The sequence below is a fragment of the Aphelocoma coerulescens genome, chromosome 26 (genome assembly GCF_041296385.1).
Source record: "Aphelocoma coerulescens isolate FSJ_1873_10779 chromosome 26, UR_Acoe_1.0, whole genome shotgun sequence".
NCBI lineage: Eukaryota > Metazoa > Chordata > Aves > Passeriformes > Corvidae > Aphelocoma > Aphelocoma coerulescens.
Window position 1 is genome coordinate 3,308,560 of NC_091039.1, and position 18,572 is coordinate 3,327,131.

Below are 18,572 nucleotides of genomic sequence, written 5' to 3' on the forward strand. Positions count from 1 at the left end.
ATTCGTTTTTGGCCTGGAGCAAATTTTTGTCGCAAGGGTGGTTCCTACAATTCATGCTGATGACTTCCCACATTTCAAACCCATCTTGAACTCCTTTCTGGCACCAAGCTGGGATGAGCCTCGCTGCCCTTTTGGCTGCCACGGCCCAGCCCCTTCCCACTCTTCTCCAAACCACCCGGACAATTTCAGCAGAAAAATCATCATGGATTATTACAAAACCATTATAAATTCCTGCTTTACTGCACTGCAAGAGCCACCCCCATCGTGGAACCCCTGTGTGTCCCTGCAGCGGAGGGGACATCCCGGTGGATGGAGTGGCTTTGCCCACAGCACCCTCACAACAGCAGCAATTCCCACAGGAAATTAAACATTAAAGCAAAAAAAAAAATTAAAATCCGTAGTCTTTCCTCAAGGAAACCCAATCTCCTGCAAATCCGGGGGTGTGGAGGGGTGGGGGGCTGAGGACACGCGGTTCAATCAGAGCAGCGCCAGCGGGTGCCGGACCCGCGTCCCGCACCGCCCGTGCCCCCCGCGCCCCGGGGATGGGGGCGGCTCCGGGAGCCGCTATCGCTGCGGCGATACCGGAGCTCTGAGGGGCTGGAACGCCGCGCCAGGGTCCCGTATCTCGGGCACAGCCCGGCGCCAGCGGCCGCGGGGTCACCTTGCCCTGTTTGCATCCCGCGGCACTCACGGGGTTGGAGATGACGGGGGGGGGGGGAACCGGCGCGGAGAAACCCGAGTGAAACCCCCCTTCCCCGGCGGGGTCACCCCCGCCAGCAGCCACAGGGCCCTTCCCGGGCCAGCCCCGGGGGACATTCGTGTAAACAGAGGTGCCACTGCGCCTGGCGATGGTGTTGGGTGCCAGGCTGAAAGGCCAAAATGATGCCTCAGCGCTGGGGGCTGCAAGGTCAGGAGGACCTGGAGCTGCTGGAGAAAGTCCAGAGGAGGCCACAGAGCTGCTCCCAGGGCTGGAGCCCCTCTGCTCTGGAGCCAGGCTGGGAGAGCTGGGGGTGTTCAGCCTGGAGAGGAGAAGGATCCAGAGAGACCTTGGAGCCCCTTCCAGGGACTAAAGTGGGTCCAGGAGAGCTGGAGAGGGACTGGGAACAAGGGATGGAGGGACAGGATGAGAGGGAATGGCTTCCCACTGCCAGAGGGCAGGGATAGATGGGATATTGGGAAGGAATTGTTCCCTGTGAGGGTGGGCAGGCCCTGGCACAGGGTGCCCAGGGAAGCTGTGGCTGCCCCTGGATCCCTGGCAGTGTCCAAGGCCAGGTTAGACGGAGCTTGGAGCAGCCTGGGACAGTGGGAGGTGTCCCTGCCATGGCAGGGGTGGGACTGGATGAGCTTTGAGGTCCCTTCCCACCCAAACCATCCTGGAATTCCGTGATTCTCTGCTCACAGCCAGGCAGTGCCTGGTCAGGATGAAGGATTTGGGGCGTAAAGGATGGAGAGTTTGGATTTGGGATCCAGTGGGGAGCACGGGTGAGGATCATGGGTGGCATAAGGGAATAGCTCCCCCCTGCCCGGTGACGAGTGGCTCGTGTTTGCTGTGTCCCTTGGTCCCTGGGTGCCACCTGCCTTGGCCGGGTGCCCAAAGGAGGGGAGGGGGCAGCTCCCGTTGGTCCCGGCTGCTCTTGGCACGGCAGGGGGGTGGGCAGGGGCTTTATAAACCAGCGGGGACTTGCCCTGGCTGTCCTGGCAGGATGTGGTTCCTCGTGCTGCTCTGTGCTGCCGCTGCCCTCTGCCAGGGTGTCACCAAGTGGGTCACAGCAGCAGCACTGCCAGGGCCACCCGGGCAATGGGAAAGGGGAAATGAGCAGCTGGGGGCTTTTAACAGCTTTGGGGAGCAGAGGGGAGGTCTGAGGCTGTGGAAAGCTGCTCCAGGGGTGCAAAGAATGAGGAGGTGCCAGGGAGTGGGGGTGGTTTCTAGGGTTGTTTTGGGATTTTTGAGGAAATCCCTGACTCAGAGTTTTGGGGGAGTTTCCTGTGCTCCTGCTGTTGGATCAGAACATTGGAGGTGTCAAACACTGCTCGCTGGAGCTGCAGGCAGCAAAATCCCATCTGACTCTTCTTTTTTCCTTGTTGCTTGTGCCAGGCTGCCCTTGGAAAGGGGGAGGAAGCTGAGGGATGTCCTCAGGGAGAAGGATTTGCTGCACCAGTTCTTCCAGCATCACCACTACGACATCGGCACCAAATTCCCACACGCTTTTCCCAACGGAACTGGCGCCGCCACCGAGCCCCTGCTGAACACCCTCGATGTGAGTATGGGCTCTGATCCCCAGGGACACAGCCCTGGGATGGTCTGTGGGACGTCTGTCCCTGTGTCTGTGCTGGGCACAGCTCAAACCCAAATCCTTTATCCCAAAGCCTTCAGCTCGCATCCCTCACCCCTCCCTGCCCATGCCGGTGGCTCCGGACAGAGGAATGTCCCCCAGGAGCTCTGCTAGGAGCAGGGGGTCTCCGTGAAGAAGACGACCACAAAGATAACAAGCTCAGATACATGAAGTCACAACAAAATTAAATAGAAATACAGATTTTTAACTTTTAGTAGAAATATCTGCTAAGTGCCCTAAACATTAACAAGCTGCAGCAGAGACCTTAAACGCAGCTCTTACTGCAGCAGTGTTACCTCTTCACGGAATTCTTTACTTTAGACAAAATTTGGTTTGGTTTCATGCCTTAAAATCCATCCCTGGCCCCGCAGGTGGAATATTATGGGACCATCTCCATCGGCACCCCCCCGCAGGACTTCACCGTGGTCTTCGACACCGGCTCCTCCGACCTCTGGGTTCCCTCCGTGTCCTGCACCAGCCTGGCTTGCCGTGAGTAGGAGCCGGGTCCCGCTGCTCATCCCGGGTTTATAGCGGCTCCACCAAGCCTGGAAGTTGGGGTGACATTGCCAGGGCAGAGGGGATCGCCCAGCTGGGTGCATGGAGTGCAGTGAGCTGGAGTGCTGAGGATTTGGGGTGTAGGACCTGCTCAGAGCTGCGTTCCACAGGGGACATGATTACTGCTTGGTGCCTCAGTTCCCCCGCCTGTGCAAGGGGGATGGGAATGCCGGTGCATTCCTGGCTGCTGGAGGAGGGGAAGGATGAACAGCAAATGCTCACAGCTGAGTTATCCCTGAAGGCAGGGTAATAAACAGCAGTTCAGCAGGGCTCCTCCTCCCACACCTCCCTGAGGCTTGGCCTCGCCCAAAGCTTTAATTCCGTGTTTTTCCACTCATCTAGAAACCCACCGGGTGTTTGATCCCTCGCAGTCCTCCACCTACAAGAGCACGGGGCTGAGTCTGTCCATCCACTACGGCACCGGCGAGATGGAGGGGATCGTGGGCTCCGACACCGTCACCGTGAGTGTGCCCATGGTTCTGCTGGGGCAGTGGAGAACATCCCACCCCCTAAAGCTGATCTGCTGTTTGCTAACCAGGTGACCCAAGCAGGACGAGCTGTCCTGCAGTGAGTTATTCTGGAGCCGTGGGGTAACACTGGGCTGGCACCTCCCAGCTGCCAACAAACCTCTCGCTGTTAAAGTGAGACCTGGCCGAGGGAGCTGGGTTTGGGAGTGACCCTCACGTTACAGCTGTAAAAGCCACACCAAACTTCCACAGAGCAGAAATCCTCTCCACCTTTTCCTGGACATGTGTGGAGTTTCTCCCGTGAGAGGGGACGCTGCTCCACGGTTACTCCACAGGGACGAAGTGATCTGTGCACGTTATCGTTGTTTTGGTGGCAAATCACTTTCAACTCCTAATCAATGCTATTCCTTTTGCCAGCTTTAGTGCAGGTACCTTGCTCTAGTGCACTGTTTATGTTATGGTGTAACCTATCTGTGGTTCTTCAGTTTTATCCTGTGTAGTCATTCCCATTGAGATCTTCCATCCGTTATCTTTTGTCTGCTCGTTTTCTTACTAAATAACTTGTCTTTTATGAAATGCCTTTGATGTGCCATCATTAAAACTTGCAGGATGAAGTTATGGAAGAATTTAAACCCTCAGTATCTGAGGCTGAGACTGGATCCAGACTCCTCTCTCTGAGGAGGGCTTCAGAAAGCCAGGGGCTCTCTCAGCCCCTCGTGCCTCGGTGTCTGGGCTTCTTTAATAACTTTGTCTGCAGCTCCCACTCCACCTGCACCAGGGCATCCCCTGCTCTTCTCCCCTGGATCAACTCTGGTACCCAGTGCCTGCCTCAGGCCTCACAGGCCCTCCCTGTCCCTAGGTGGCATCTCTGGTGGACACCAACCAACTCTTCGGCTTGAGCACCGCCGAGCCCGGACAGTTCTTCGTCGATGTCAAATTCGATGGGATCCTGGGCTTGGGATACCCAAATCTGGCTGCTGATGGGATCACGCCGGTCTTTGATAACCTGGTGAACCAGAGCTTGCTGCGGGAGAACCTCTTTTCTGTCTACCTGTCCCGGTGAGCCTTGGGGGCCTGCGGGGCTGGGGAAGGGGGGATGCACCTCATGCACGTCGTTCGCTGGTGGCTCTGGCTCATCTTTGTCACTGCTGCCATCAGATGTCGTGTCTGTGTCACAGTGTGCAAGGGCTGGGCGCCAGAAGCCTCCCCAGAGGGGTTATGGCTCACTGGGAAAGAGTTTCCAGGCACGTGGTTCCACCATGCCTCCTTTCTCTGGCCATGCTGCTGCGCTGGGGTGTCGCTGGTGAGGAGGGTGGGGACGTGACACAATCAGCACCCCACCCTTGGGGACACACGGCCCTGCACTGAACCACACGGCAAAACCTCCCCTTGTTTTTCTTTCCACATCATGCAGTGAGGCAGCAGGGAGCGCAGTCATCTTCGGGGGCATCGATGAGTCCTATTTCACCGGCCCCATCAACTGGATCCCCGTCTCTTACCAGGGCTACTGGCAGATCTCCATGGACAGGTGACAAATCAGCTCTGCTGCTCTCTGGTCACCTCAAACCATTGCTTCTAAAGAGACCTTGGACCCATTGCCACCAGAGGCTTCCAGTGCCATCCACACCCCAGGGCTGAGGGACGCAGAGGGATGAGGGACAAACTCCGTAGTAGTTTGTAGTACCCAAAATGAGGATGCTTTGTGCCTGGGGCACAGCCTAGTTCCTGTCCTGTGATTTAGGAGATGACTCTGGTGATGTGGAGAGCAAAATCGTGGGTCAAGACCTCCTTTGTTGGGCTCGAGTGAGTCCCAGCTGCTGGGCTGTGTTCAGTGCCCGTGGCTGCAATGGTGGCTGTGTTCCCAGCTGGCTCTGCAGCTCCAGAAAGGAAAAGTTTCACAGGCAGCCCTTGGAGCTGCCCAGCTTTAACTCGTATAAAAGAAGTTAAAAACCATCCCTAAGGTCCATCTGGTTATTTCACAGCCCCTGGTTCCTCTCTCCCCACAGCATCATCGTGAACAGCCAGGAGGTTGCGTGCGCTGGTGGCTGCCAGGCCATCATCGACACCGGCACTTCCCTCGTGGTCGGGCCATCCTCGGGCATCAGGAGCATCCAGAGTGCAGTTGGGGCCAGGCAGGGCACGTATGGAGAGGTGAGAGCTAGCCCTGCTTGCCCTAGAGGCTCCTGGCACTGCAGAGCCCAGCCAAGGCTGGGTCACCACCCTCTGCTCATGGCAACCCTGGCAGAGACACCCTGGGACACTCCCAGCCTCTGGCTGATGTCAGTGAGACAGAGAATCACAGAATATCCTGAGCTGGAAGGGACCCACCAGGATCATCCAGTCCAACCCCTGGCCCGGCACAGGGCACCCCAACAATCCCACCCTGTGCATCCCTGGGAGCGCTGTCCAAACGCTCCTGGAGCTCTGGCAGCCTCGGGGCCGTGCCCATTCCCTGGGGAGCCTGGGCAGTGCCCAGCACCCGCTGGGGGAAGAACCTTCCCCTGCTCTCCAGCCTGATCCTGCCCTGGCACAGCCCCAGCCCTTCCCTGGCTCCTGTCCCTGCTCACAGAGATTGAAGCTGTCCCTCTGCTGCCCCTCAAGAGGATGTTGAAGAACCCCAGTGAGGTCTCCCCTCACTCCACACCCTCTGAACATGTTTCCCTCCTAAGAGCCCCTTCCCTCCCCCCTGCAGCACAGCGTGAACTGCAGCTCCATTGCTGCCATGCCCGATGTCATCTTTGTCATCGACGGGGTCCAGTACCCTGTGTCTGCCGTGGCTTACATCGAGCAGGTAAGCGGGAACCAGCTGGTCCTGGCTGCAGGAGCCTCTCTCAAGGTCCTTCTGCTCTGTCCAGTGGCTCTGGTCACCTTGGCTTCTCCCATTCCCCTGGGAGACAAGGCATGGATGGCCACGGGCCTCCAGAGCAGTGCAAGAGGAGAGACCAGTCCACGTTTTCCCAATCGCCTTTCCGTGCTCAAATGCAGCACGACCAAGGATCTTGCACGAGCAGCTTCCAGGACACTTCTGGGGACCTCTGGATCTTGGGAGACGTCTTCATCAGGGTGTACTACAGCATCTTTGACCGGGCCAACAACTGTGTTGGGCTGGCCAAGGCTGTTTAAATCCACCACGATGCCGGCAGTGGCGAGGTTTTGTCTGCACCCAAACCACAGCCACGGCTTTTGGCACAAATAAAGTGTTGATGGTTCTGAGCTGGTGGCTTCATGTTTATTTCCCATGGAATGGCAGGAGTCAGGAAGGAGCTGATGGACACCAGCTGCTTTGTGGTGGCCAAGGACTGTTTGGTCATCGCAGTTCTGCTCAGGGCCTTTGAGAGCGGTGATCGCTGCAGGGCTGAGGGGTGGAAGTCAAGAGTGGATCTTTTATTGGGGCTGCAACAACTGAATGATTCTGTAACCCCCAAATTTCCACCCAGGGAGGCTGAACTCACCACCCCAGACACAAACCATCCCAGAGCAGATCCCTACAGACCCACAGCCATGTCCCACCAGTTCCTGTCCTGGTAGATCCCCATCCCTGGGCACAGGGCTTGTTCCCACTTTCCCTGCATGGTGTCTGACAGCCCAAAGCCACCCCAGGGCAAGAAGTCCCTCAGAAGGATGTGGCTCAGCTGGAGATTTCCCTTGGACCACCCAAGAGTGCAGGAAAAGACTTTCACCCAGTGCCTCCCATGGCGAGGCTTGTACAGAAGCACAGAACCTGCACAGTTCTGTTTTGTGAGGGAAATTACCCCATCCATATCCAACCCCATTAAAAATGGAGGCTGCCTCTTTCCCCAGGAGCAGCTGCAGTGGAATTGCTCAGCAGGAAGCCGGGAGAGAGATCCAAGTCCCGGCTGTGTCTTCATTTCTGCAGTGCTGAGGGGCGAGGGACTGGTTGCATTATTTATTGGTAAATGAGGCTCCATCCCTGGTGGGACCTGGAGATTCCATGCCCAGTGGGAACAGGGATGTGCGGGGAGAGATCCAGGCGATTGGGGCTGGAAATTAATGATTCTCTTCTGGCACTGTGTAAAAGCTGAGCTGACTGTAGAGGGGGATGTGATGTGGGACGGTGGCAGTGTGCTTCACTCCCCCCAGCTCCCCGGGATCGCACATCCCTGGGTTTCCCAGCCCCAGCTGGTGGGAATACCCTGTGCCCAAGCACAAGAGTGACCCAGCCCCGGCTTTTGGGCACACGGGACTTGCCCTCAGCTCCATCGCAGGAATTTTCTCACTAAAGAAATGAGGCGGATGCAGTGGGAACCGTGACTGCGAGGGTCAGCCACCCAGGGACCAGCCCTGCACGATGGACAAGAGCTGGAGGAGCAGCCGGGGGCTGTCGCTGTGCTTTCGGTGAGCGGGGTGCGAGGGGGATGCTGCTCCTTATTCCAGGCAGGACCAACAGTCAGGGGGCAGTTCCTAAACCCTGAGAATTCCCGGCAAACGGCTTCCTCCGTGGGAATCCGGGACAGCCCTCCCCGCACCTGTGCCCACATCCCAATGAAGGAATAAACCAAGGAAAAGCTTCCAAGCGCGGGTTGGAGCGCGGGGAACGCGTCGGGACTGGCGGTGGCAGGGAAATGCCGATCCCGGAGTGCCACCTCGTGGCTGCGCTGCCGCACCCGAGCCCCGGAATGCCCCGTCCTGGAAGAGTCCAAGGGCAGGTTGGACGGGGCTTGGAGCAGCCTGGGATAGTGGGAGGTGTTCCTGCCCATGGCAAGGGGTGGCACTGGATGGGCTTTGAGGTCCCTTCCAACCCAAACCACTCTGGGATTCTCGGGAATTTCAGCTCAAAGGAGGGAGTCACTCCTACCCGCAAATCTTTCACACCTGGCCACAGGTTCTGTCTTGCTCCAGGGTCAAAAAACATGGCCAGGACACCTTTCTGATAAAGTAAAGGGGATTCTTGTCTTCTTTGAGCTTTTCCTGAGGCAGTAAAAAATTTGAAGAGGGAATTCAGCCTCTGTGCTGAAGGACCTGACAGACTGGCTCATTAGGGCTTGACTTGGGAACAGGACAGTTACTGAGGGCTTTTTTTGGATTTTCATGGAGCTTTGAGCTTTGGGCCTGTGCTTGGGAAGGGACAAAGCTGCAAATTGTGTGAGAAAACGGGGTTTCTCTCAGGTTTTCATCAAGCACCAGCTGAGTGTTGACACTGGGAACTCGTAGCCTGGTTTTCCTCCTCTTTCAAGCAAATTGGAAATAAATTGATGTGTCTAGAGAGGTTTAATGCCTCTGACCCCGTTCCCATGGCATCAATCAGGGATCCCCCCTGGACCTGGCCTCCCACAATGGATGGTGCAGAGTTTGTCCTCATCTCACAGAGCTGGAGATCTGTAATTATCTGTTTTCCAGAGAAGCCATGGCTGCCCCATGCCTGGGACTGTCCAAGGCCAGGTTGGATGGGGCTTGGAGCAGCCTGGAACAGTGAGAGGTGTCCCTGCCCATGGCAGGGGTGGGATGGGATGAGTTTTAAGGTCCCTTCCAACCCAAACCAGTCTGGGATTCCGTATTGCCCCATGTCTCAACCCTCCCACACACCATTCCGAGCTGGAATTGCGTTGCCATGGAGCAACACAAAGCCAGGAACAAAAAGCTGAGTCCAAACAAACAATATTTTCTGCATGCCAGATTTTGAAGCATTTATTCTTTTATTTGAGGATAAAGTTTACAAGTTTATAAGAATCAGGTTGTCCATCCATCCATCCATCCATCCATCCATCCATCCATCCATCCATCCATCCATCCCAGCACCATTATGGTCCGTGTTTGCAGGAGGAGTGGAAATGTGTTCATGGCTGATCAGGCTGAATATTTCCCAGCCCAAACCTTCTCATCAGAGAAGGTGGTGATTTCCCAAGGAAAAAACCACCAAAAGTGCTTCTGATTAGAGAGGCTGGGAGAGAATTTGGGGAGGGGAGCAATAAAAATACAAAAGAATGGGAAATTCAACTTTTCTGGAAGGAAAGGAGAAAGAAGCTGCTATGAAATAAGAATAGTGATGTGGAAGAGTAGCTGGGGAGAATTGAGGGGTGAAAAGAGAGGAGCTGGGAATGTTTGGATGCTGTTCCCAGCTGTTTCTCCTCCAGCTGTGCCCAGCTGTGCATTCTCCAAGCGTCCCCACAGATGATGGAACTTGGACACAGCGGGAAGGAGATGAAATAGCTCTGACAGTTTCTCCTGTCCAAGGTGATGGTGTGGGGATTGCAAGAGGTGGGGAGAAGGATGGTGGAGGGATGGGAGAAAAACAACAGGGAGAGCAGGTGATAAGTGGGATTTGTCCCAGAGGGAAAAGGAATTGCACTGGTCATGCCTCAGATCCATCTCCTGGGGTGCAAAACACCTCATTGCAGAAAGACAGTGCACAAAACCCCTTAAAACCAAAATAAAACCCCCCTCCCACCAGGGCTGTGGGATTTCTGCTACAGGGAAAATCCCGAACCCACATTTTCCAACAGACCAGGAGCAATAAATCTAATCCCTGTTCCACCACTGCTTTCTGAATGAGATTGCACACCAGGGATGCTGGCACGCTGTGTAATGATCATGGGGATCCGTCAGGAGATGAGACATCCATGCAGCAGGTGTGGGATATCAGAGCAGATGACACACTGCACGAGAAGCTGGGATTTTAATGGAGGCAGAAACATCAGAAAAAAAGAAAAAACAAGAGTCGAGTGAAACAGGGAAGTGGGAACAAAATGTTTTTGTCAGAAAACCTGCTGGCGTTGGAGAGAATGGCAAAATGAGCGGTTGCTGGCTGCTCCCATCCAAAGTGCCGCTGGAAATTTGCATTTTTAGGAAAGCAGAAGTGCCTTGTTACAGCAGGGAGCGGAGCTGTCAGGAAATGTTGGCTCTCATCGCTCTGTGCCCCCTTTGCAGCACCAGAAGTGACAATAAAAGCTACAAGGTCACAGTGGCTCGTCCCCAGGGTTGTTTGTAGACCAGATAATGAGCATTTGTTGCAGGAGGAACCCCATTCCCTCTCTCAGAGCTCAGTTTTCCAGTAGAAGCCCCAGTGGGCTTTGAGCCGCGGTGCCCTGGACCTTTTGTGTGGCTGTGCCACCGTGACTGGTCAGCATCCCCTAATCCCCCACCTGCTGCCTTGGGTCCAGCCATGACTGCCCACCCTGCTGGGCCATCACAGTTAATTAGTCAGGCAGACCAGGGAACCCATGCAGCTGAAAATATCCCTTCTCGTTTCTTTTTGCCAGCTTATTTTTCAGTCGGAGCTGTCGCAGGTGTGGGGATCTGTGAGACCCCCGGATCTGAGGTGGTGGGTGGGGAGGAACTGTTTAAAATGGGATAAGAAAAGCAGGGAGCTGGACCCACCTTCATTCCTGGACAGCTGGGTGTCACCGAGCCAAGCATTTCATGTCATTTTGCCCTTTTTCCTCTCCACTAAACGGGGAAACCTCTGTATGTTGGGAATTCCACTCTGACGCCATGGATGGGGAAGAGAAATGTCAAGCAGATGAGCATCAAATAAAAAACACCAGACCGATGGGCAGGGCAGAGAGATAAGAAAGATGGTATTTATTTGAACAGCCACAGGAAATCAGAGATTGAAAAATGTCTAGAAAAAAAAAAAAAAAGCAGCAGCACATTTGGTTTAAAAAAAAAAAATCAGAGCATGCAGATGTTGGATACGTTTTCCAGCCAATCCCACCTGACCGTGCCCAGTCCCTCAGGGCCTCAGCCATCATTTTTTGGCCTTGTCTCGAGGGTAACCCCCATTGGTCTTATTGAGTGACTCCATGCTGCCGTTGCCCGTGGCCACGCTGGCCAGCAGCCGCTCCACCTCCCCGGGCAGCATCTGCTTCTCCTCGTTCTCCGTCTCCCGGTGGTAGAAATAGTTGAAGTTCGAGACGATGACGGGCACGGGCAGAGCGATGGTCAGCACCCCCGCGATGGCGCACAGAGTCCCCACGATCTTCCCGCCCAAGGTGGTGGGACACATGTCTCCGTAGCCCACGGTGGTCATGGTCACCACGGCCCACCAGAAGCCATCGGGAATGCTGGAGAAATGCGACTGCGGCTCATCGACTTCCGCGAAGTAAACGGCGCTGGAGAAGAGGATGACGCCGATGAAGAGGAAGAAGATGAGCAAGCCCAGCTCCCGCATGCTGGCCTTGAGGGTCTGCCCCAGGATCTGCAGCCCCTTGGAGTGCCGGGAGAGCTTGAAGATGCGGAAGACCCTGACGAGGCGGATGATCCGCAGGATGGCCAAGGACATGTTCTGCTGCCCGTTGAGTTCGCTCTGCTGGATCAGCTCGGTGGTGAGCGTCACGAAGTAGGGGATGATGGACACGATGTCGATGATGTTCATGATGTTCCTGAAGAACTCGGTCTTGCTGGGGCACACGATGAACCGGACAAAGAGCTCAAAGGAGAACCAGACGATGCAGGCGGTCTCTATGACGAAGAAAGGGTCTGTGAAGGTGCTGTGGGCCAGCAAGGTGTCTGTCACATTCTTAGAAAGCTCCTCAGTGGACTTAAATTCCCTCTCCTCCCGGAACTCCGGCAGGGTCTCCATGCAGAAGATGATGATGGAGATGACAATGACCAGGACAGAGACCAAAGCTACACCTCTGGCTGCACTGGAGCTCTCGGGGTACTCGAAGAGCAGCCAGAACTGCCTGTGAAAGTCATTGGTTGGTAAGAGGGTCTCAGGATCCTTGATGAACCCTTCATCCTCCCGGAACTGGTCCATGGCTTCATCACCCAGCTCATAGAAGGTGATTTCATCAGCAAAGACGTCGATGGGGACGTTGGCCGGGCGCCGTATTTTCCCCCCAGACTGGTAATAGTACAGGATCCCATCAAAACTGGGCCTGTTCCTGTCAAAGAAATATTCATTCCTCATGGAGTCGAAGTAACGCATCCTCTTTTCCGGGTCCCCAAGCAAGGTCTCGGGGAACTGGTCGAGGGTCTTGAGCCGCGTCTCAAACCTCAGCCCAGCGATGTTGATGATGACTCGTTGGTCCCCCTCATCCATGCCCACCCTCTCCCCCACCAGGTGGTCGCTGAACTCGGTGGAGAACCTGGAGAAGATGGTCTCATTGTTGGCGTTCTCGCTGTTGATGAGGATCCGCAGGTTGGACAGGAGGTTGGCGCAGCTGGGGTGGCCTTTCCGCGACTGCGCGGTGGGGCTGAGGTCGTTGGAATAACAGGGATCCTCCACGATCTGATCGGCGTTGTCAAAACTGACTAGTGCCACCTCCATCTCCTTCCAACTGGCCACGTCCATCATACACTAATCAGCTCAGCAGCAGAAATCCCCGCAGCGGATGCCGGCTGCCCGCGCCTTTCCCACGCTAGGAGGATCTGCAAGGGACAGGGACACAGAGCTGAATTGTGCATGTGCATCGCTTGGCTCGGCTGAGCCTGAGCTCACACCACCCTGTTTTGGTTTTTAATGGAAACATTAATGCCACTGACCGGCAAAATGACTTCCAGCTAGTCGCTCATCTTTGCATCCTGCAAACCCTTTTGGCAGGGCTTTGTCATTGTTAAAGCTCCCAAACCCACCTCCAGAACCCAAGGATGAAAGGTCAGGCAGAAGCAGAGGATGGGGCTGAATCCAGGTGTCCCACCCCGCCTCTCCCCAGTGATCCCAGAGCAAAGGGTCCTTTCATCCTTTTCCCGGTGCGGATCCAAAGTTCAGAGCAGGATTTGGAGCTTTTAAACATGGCTGTCCCGCTTAAGAGCAGCCCTTGATCCAGGTGGGAGAGGCATTGGGTCAAACTCCAGGAGGTCCTGGGAACGTTGCAGTTGGGTCAGCCAGTGCTTGGAAGCAGTTCCCAAAGCAGGAACCACGCAGGAATTTGGGGAGTGCAGCCCAGCAGGAAGCAGGCCAGGAGGAGAAATGTCCACCAGCCTTGGAGAGCCCCTTTGCTCTGGGAAGAGGGGTTGGAACAGAACCCCTTGTCTTGATCCAGACCTTGGGGCGGGCAGAGGATGGGGTGACATCCTCCAGAGCTCTCCCAGTCCTCCTCCATGACAGACCCAGCACATTCCCAGCCCCAGGAAGAAGCTCAGGACTGAGCACTCGGGTCACTGGAGAGCACCTTTCGGGCCATGGGGTGGATTATCTCCCAGACCAACTCTGTGAGGCACTCAGGAACAGCCAGCATGTCCCCAAATATTCCCAGGCACACAACTCCCCACACACCACCGACATCATTCTGAACTCAGCAAAGTCAAAGAGGAGCCCAGGGACCAGGCCAAGTTACAGAGCTGGGAAATTACCTGTCCTGCCTCAGGGAGAAGCACAGAGAGGAATCAGGCGTTAACAGGGAGATTCTGTGGAGATTCTCCCCAGAATGAACTTTCCACATAAATTCAGTGCCCTGATTTATTTCCCCTCCAAATGTATTTTCCAGACATGAGACACCACAGGAGGACACGTGGAGCTGCTCTGCGTGACCGCCGCTCACCAAGGGCACTCCGGCTTTCTTACCCAGCCAACTTCAGCGGGAGGGAGACAAAAAACCCAAATGCCCTCAACTGCCAGGAATAGCAACACAATTTAGGCCACGGAGCAGCAGCAGTGGCACCGGGGCCGGTCCTGTGATGAGGATGGTCCCCAGTGCAGGGTTTGCTTCCCAGTGCTGGGCAGGGACCCATCCCCCCCTGGCTCCCGGTGCCTCGATCTCCCTCTTTCACTGGATTAATTTGGGGCATTGGATGGATCCATCCTTGCTGACACACAGCTGGGAAGGGGGTAGGACAAGCCAAAATCCCCAATCTGTTGCAGAAATGGGTGTCACCATCCCGGCTTGCTGTGAATCTTCCCTCTCCTCCTCTCAGCTTTACAGCCCTGGCAGCAGAACTTCGTACAGGACCCAGCATCCCTATCCCAGACCAGGCTCAACCTCTCTCTGTCCTCAGTGGGGAAGATTCTGGGTGTGGGGACAAATCCTACAATTTATCATAAGTTATTTACAAGACCAGGTTTCTTCTCTTAAACTAAACCCACAAAGCTTGGCTACTCTTAGAAATCCAGCCCTACAGAGCTGCTTCAGGCTGGTTTTGTGCCAAATTCCCCACTTGGGACACGTAGAGGGGAGTGGTTGGGGCAAGGGACAGAACGGATGCCTGGAGGAAGCAGCAGCACGGTTGTGTCCCCAAAGTGACCTCAGGCAAAGCTGGGGAACCCCAAGGACTCCAAACCTGAGTCCTCCAGCCCCAGCCATGCCCAGCTCAGACATGCCCAAGGTCTCCATGGGGCTGGATTCACCCTGGGCTGGACAATTTGGTGGCTTTGTGAGAAGCTGGTGCTGGCAGGATGATTTGGGGCATCGGAGCAGCAATCCAGAGCTGAGGATAACCCTGGTTTCAGGAGCATCAGGGGGCCTGCGAAGGGATACTGCAACAAGCCTGGCCCAAATGAAGCTCTTTTGAGTCTTTCAAGGGGAAAACAAACTCTGAAGGAAAGAAGAAAAGCAGCCCACCTCATTCCCTTCTTGGGTTCTTGCTTGTTCTTAATATGAATCCCAAGCTGATTTTTAAATCGGAGTAAAATAAAGTTTGAATCAGAGTTTAGTGTTCAGTGGCAGGGTGAGCTGACCTGACCCACCACACCTCCAGCCTGGGGGAGAACCCAGAGGGTTCCCCATGTCTGGGAACTTCTCTTGGCAGTGGAACAGAGTGGAGCAGCTGAAGCTGACCATGAAATTCCCAGAATCCCAGAGTAGGCTGAGCTGGAAGGGACCCACAAGGGGAAATTGCATCCCGAGGCAGCACCGGGAGGTGATCTCGGTGTTCTGAGCGTTAGGGACGCTCGGCTCTTGGCACTGCTCGCTGGGCAGGAAGGTTCCCCAGCCCCAGCCTGGAGCGACATCTGATCTGTGATGTGCTGAAAGCTGCCTTTGCTCCAGAGCCTCTGCAAACATCGAGCTGAGCCCCCCCCCCCCACCATCCCTGCTGGGGAAACTGAGGCACAGAAGGGACAATTTACATGTCTTGGGCAGGGCTGGGAGTGGAAAGTCGGGCTCGTTCTCCCCACTGGGGCATGGAAAGGAGCTTTTTAGCTCCATTTCAAGCCCTTGGAACAACTTCCCATGGGATGCAGGGCTCTGAGGTTCCTTTCCTTGCCTCACACCCCCAGAACACACTGATGTCTGTCTGTCCCTGTCACTGGAGGGAGGTGTCCCGCTTGTCCCCAAGCCCCCAAACCACCTTATGTGTCTCATTTCTAATTAAGACCAAAACTAACAGGGCATCCCGGAGCCACAAAACATCCTCCCTAAGCTTTGCACCGCGCTCCGGGCTCCAGCCGAGGCTTGAACTAGAAAGTTGCCTCGTTTTTTCCTCCTAAATCACCCAACATCTGCTTCTCGGAATCTGATTAACTAATATCCTTCAGCGGAAATCCCTGCCTGTGGAAAATCATAATAATAATAAAAAAAAAAAACACGCGAGGGAGAGCGACGGTGAAAGAGAAAGGTCATTTTGAGGGAGAGTTTGTGTTTTACCCAGCACATCCCAGGGAATCGGGGCTGTGGTTTCCACCAGGCTCCCTGCATCCAGTGAAACCTTCCCGCCTGCAATCCCCTACTCTGCCCACTCCTTCCATCACGCTCCTGCGGCGAACAATGCCCATTTCCAAGGTTTTTCCAGATTATTGGAGGCATTGAGCCTCTTCTCCCCCCTCCTCTCCTCTCCCCATCATCCCTGAACGGGATGAGAAAGGAGCAGATTTTTCCCGCTGCCCGCCCACGCCAGCGCCTGCAAGGACTCACCTGGACAGGGCATGGAAGCGCCAAGGCTCTCTGCATCTGGGAAGAGAGTTATTAAACACGCATAGGGATGTGTAGGGAAAGCAGAGACGAAAGAAAAGTCCAGCCGTACCCTCGAAAGGTGCCTTTGGGATAACGCAGGCAGTGTCATTTAAAAGGCTGCTCTCTCTTTGGTTCACCGGGGAATTGGCAGCCCCGCGCTCCGGGGCCGGGCTTTGGCAGGCGCGGCCCTGGGATCCGGCACCGTGCGGAGCCCCGGCCCCGCCATCCCCCGGGGAGCCCTGGAGTCAGCCGGGGGTCCATGGGGACAGCGGCTGGTGGCCTGCTGGGGACACCCTCTCCCCACGCCCCCTCGCCCGGGGAGGGGGGACCCGGCCACCCACCTCCTGCCCCCAGCCGCCGGCGGGCGAGACGGGGGAGGACGTGCCCTTCTGGCGGATGCCACCTTTAATCCCCGGTAATGCTCCGGATGGTCCAGCGGGGACAAGTCTTGTCCGTGACGTGGCGAGGTCTGAGCTGGTCCCCGGGAGGGAGGCCGAGAGGGGGGACAGGGACCCGCACACCGCTGGCACCGGGAGAGAGATTTACAGCAGGCGAAAGGGCTCTTTTCAGTAAGAATATAAAATAATGGCATTGAGAAGAGGAGGGGAGGGGAAAGCCCAAGGGTTGGAGCATCCCCCGCTGCCCACCTACCTCTCGCCTGTGGCCGTGGGGACAGCGGGCGCCTTTCCAGGAGGGGACGGCCACAGTGCCACCACCACCACGTGGGACATCTCCGTCCCCGCCCCGGGGTGACTGGGACCAGTTGCGGCAGCGGGTACAGCTGGCACAGCCCAGCAAAGGGCATCGGTGGGGGACGAGGGAGAGGAGGGACGTGGCCCTTCCTCACGCCTGGATGCAGCTGGATGCTGGCTCCGACCCCAGCGCCACTGGGCTTGTCACCTCCAGGAATTAATTAATTAATTAATTAATAAGCTCCCTGGGTGGACAGGACCGGGCAGGTTGGCATGAGTCATTAAAATAACCGGGGTTTTTGGTTTCTTTCCCCGTTTTTCCCTTCTTTCCATCCCGGAGCTTGCCATGCTCACGGCCATCTCGCCTTTGGTGCGCTCCTGAGTGGTTTCGTCCCTGTTGGCCTCACCCAGGGCTGGATCCCACCTCTCCCTTCACCCAGGTTACCTTCCCACCCTCCTCCTCCATCTCCTCCTCGCCCTCTCAGGCAATGGGGGAAGGCAGAGGAGGGGGTGGCACATTTCTACCCGCAGGCTTCAGCCTGAATTCCTGAATTCCTCCACGGTGACGCTCCTTTGCTCTTGAGGGACCCGGTCACCTCAATTTCCCCCCCTCCAGCATCCTTTTCTGTCCTCTGAGCTATTTCTCCTCTCATGACGTTAATGAGCACATTAAACCTCCCTGTCCCGGAGGAGAGCCCGGCTTGGAGCCGGCTTGGAGCATCTTACAGACGTCTCCAGCCCTCTGTGATGGAAAGGGGACAGGAGATTATCCAGACCTTTGATCAGGTCCTTCAGGGCAGCTTTATCATTTTACACACCATTTCTCTATCCCTGTAGATTACAGTCCTTAAATGTACCCTCATCCCACTGAGGGCATCTATGAACAAAAAGGAATTCATTTTACATTCCCGGCACCTAAAGTCGGCTTGTGTCCATCTCCCCTCCAAACCCAGCTCTGGAAGGGCTTTGAGCACAGGGTGATGGGATCTGCCGGCAAAATCTGACCTCTTTTGGTGTTTATTTTCCCCAAAATCTACCTGGAACTAACCAGGGTCACTTCCTGCACCCAGGCAAAGAGCAGCTGTGGCTGAGGGAAATGTGGAGCATGAAAAGCACCTAGAGGAGCCGAAGATCTGGCTTGTGCTGGGGCTGAGGAGCTTTAGCAAAAACCCCTTGATAATGGGGATATCTCCGGAGTGACAGCGCTGCTGTGGTCCAGGGGAGACGGGGACGAGGGGAGATGCCCAGAATAACATCACTGCCTCCAAGAAACGGGGCAGTTACACAACTCCCTCATCTCTGGGGAGTTCGGCTGCACCCCGGACACCCTCGGGAAAGTTCTGCCTTTGTTCCCAGCCAAGGTGACCTTAAACACCCTCTTGGCTTTAAGGATTTCAATCCCCGCTCCAGCCAGGATGCCCCAGGCACTCCTCCGGCGCTTCTTTCTCTCTAACCCTCTGCTCCTGGAATCACCAGCTCTGCTGGGATTTATCCCGCAGACAAATTTGGCCCCCGAGGGTGTCCTGCACCCGGGATGGACCAGAATCCAGCAACTCCTGGTACAGCATCGCTGCTCAGCAGCTCTGCACGCACAGCTCTGACACCAGAGGGGAGATAAAACAGCCCCGAGCCTGTCCTAAAACAGAGAGGGATTAGCTGGCAAAGGAGGAATATTTGGCAGCAGGTCCCTGAATATTTGCTTGCACAGGGAGCTTAATTTTCCCTGCGGGAATGGTG

General features: G+C 55.8%; 2 protein-coding genes across 2 annotated transcripts; one reads left to right on the plus strand and one right to left on the minus strand.

Annotated features, from left to right (window-relative positions):
- The first annotated feature begins 1,703 nt into the window (after positions 1–1,703).
- LOC138098898 (embryonic pepsinogen-like) lies at positions 1,704–6,547 on the plus strand. The gene is made up of 9 exons (XM_068995803.1): positions 1,704–1,759; positions 2,096–2,258; positions 2,705–2,822; positions 3,231–3,349; positions 4,215–4,414; positions 4,770–4,883; positions 5,362–5,506; positions 6,048–6,146; positions 6,341–6,547. The coding sequence occupies exons 1-9, from the start codon at positions 1,704–1,706 to the stop codon at positions 6,476–6,478; spliced, it is 1,152 nt and encodes a 383-aa protein (XP_068851904.1). The 3' UTR covers positions 6,479–6,547.
- A 4,513-nt stretch (positions 6,548–11,060) lies between these two features.
- KCNA10 (potassium voltage-gated channel subfamily A member 10) lies at positions 11,061–12,611 on the minus strand. Its single transcript, XM_068995781.1, has one exon. The coding sequence runs from the start codon at positions 12,609–12,611 to the stop codon at positions 11,061–11,063; it is 1,551 nt and encodes a 516-aa protein (XP_068851882.1).
- Positions 12,612–18,572: the final 5,961 nt, after the last annotated feature.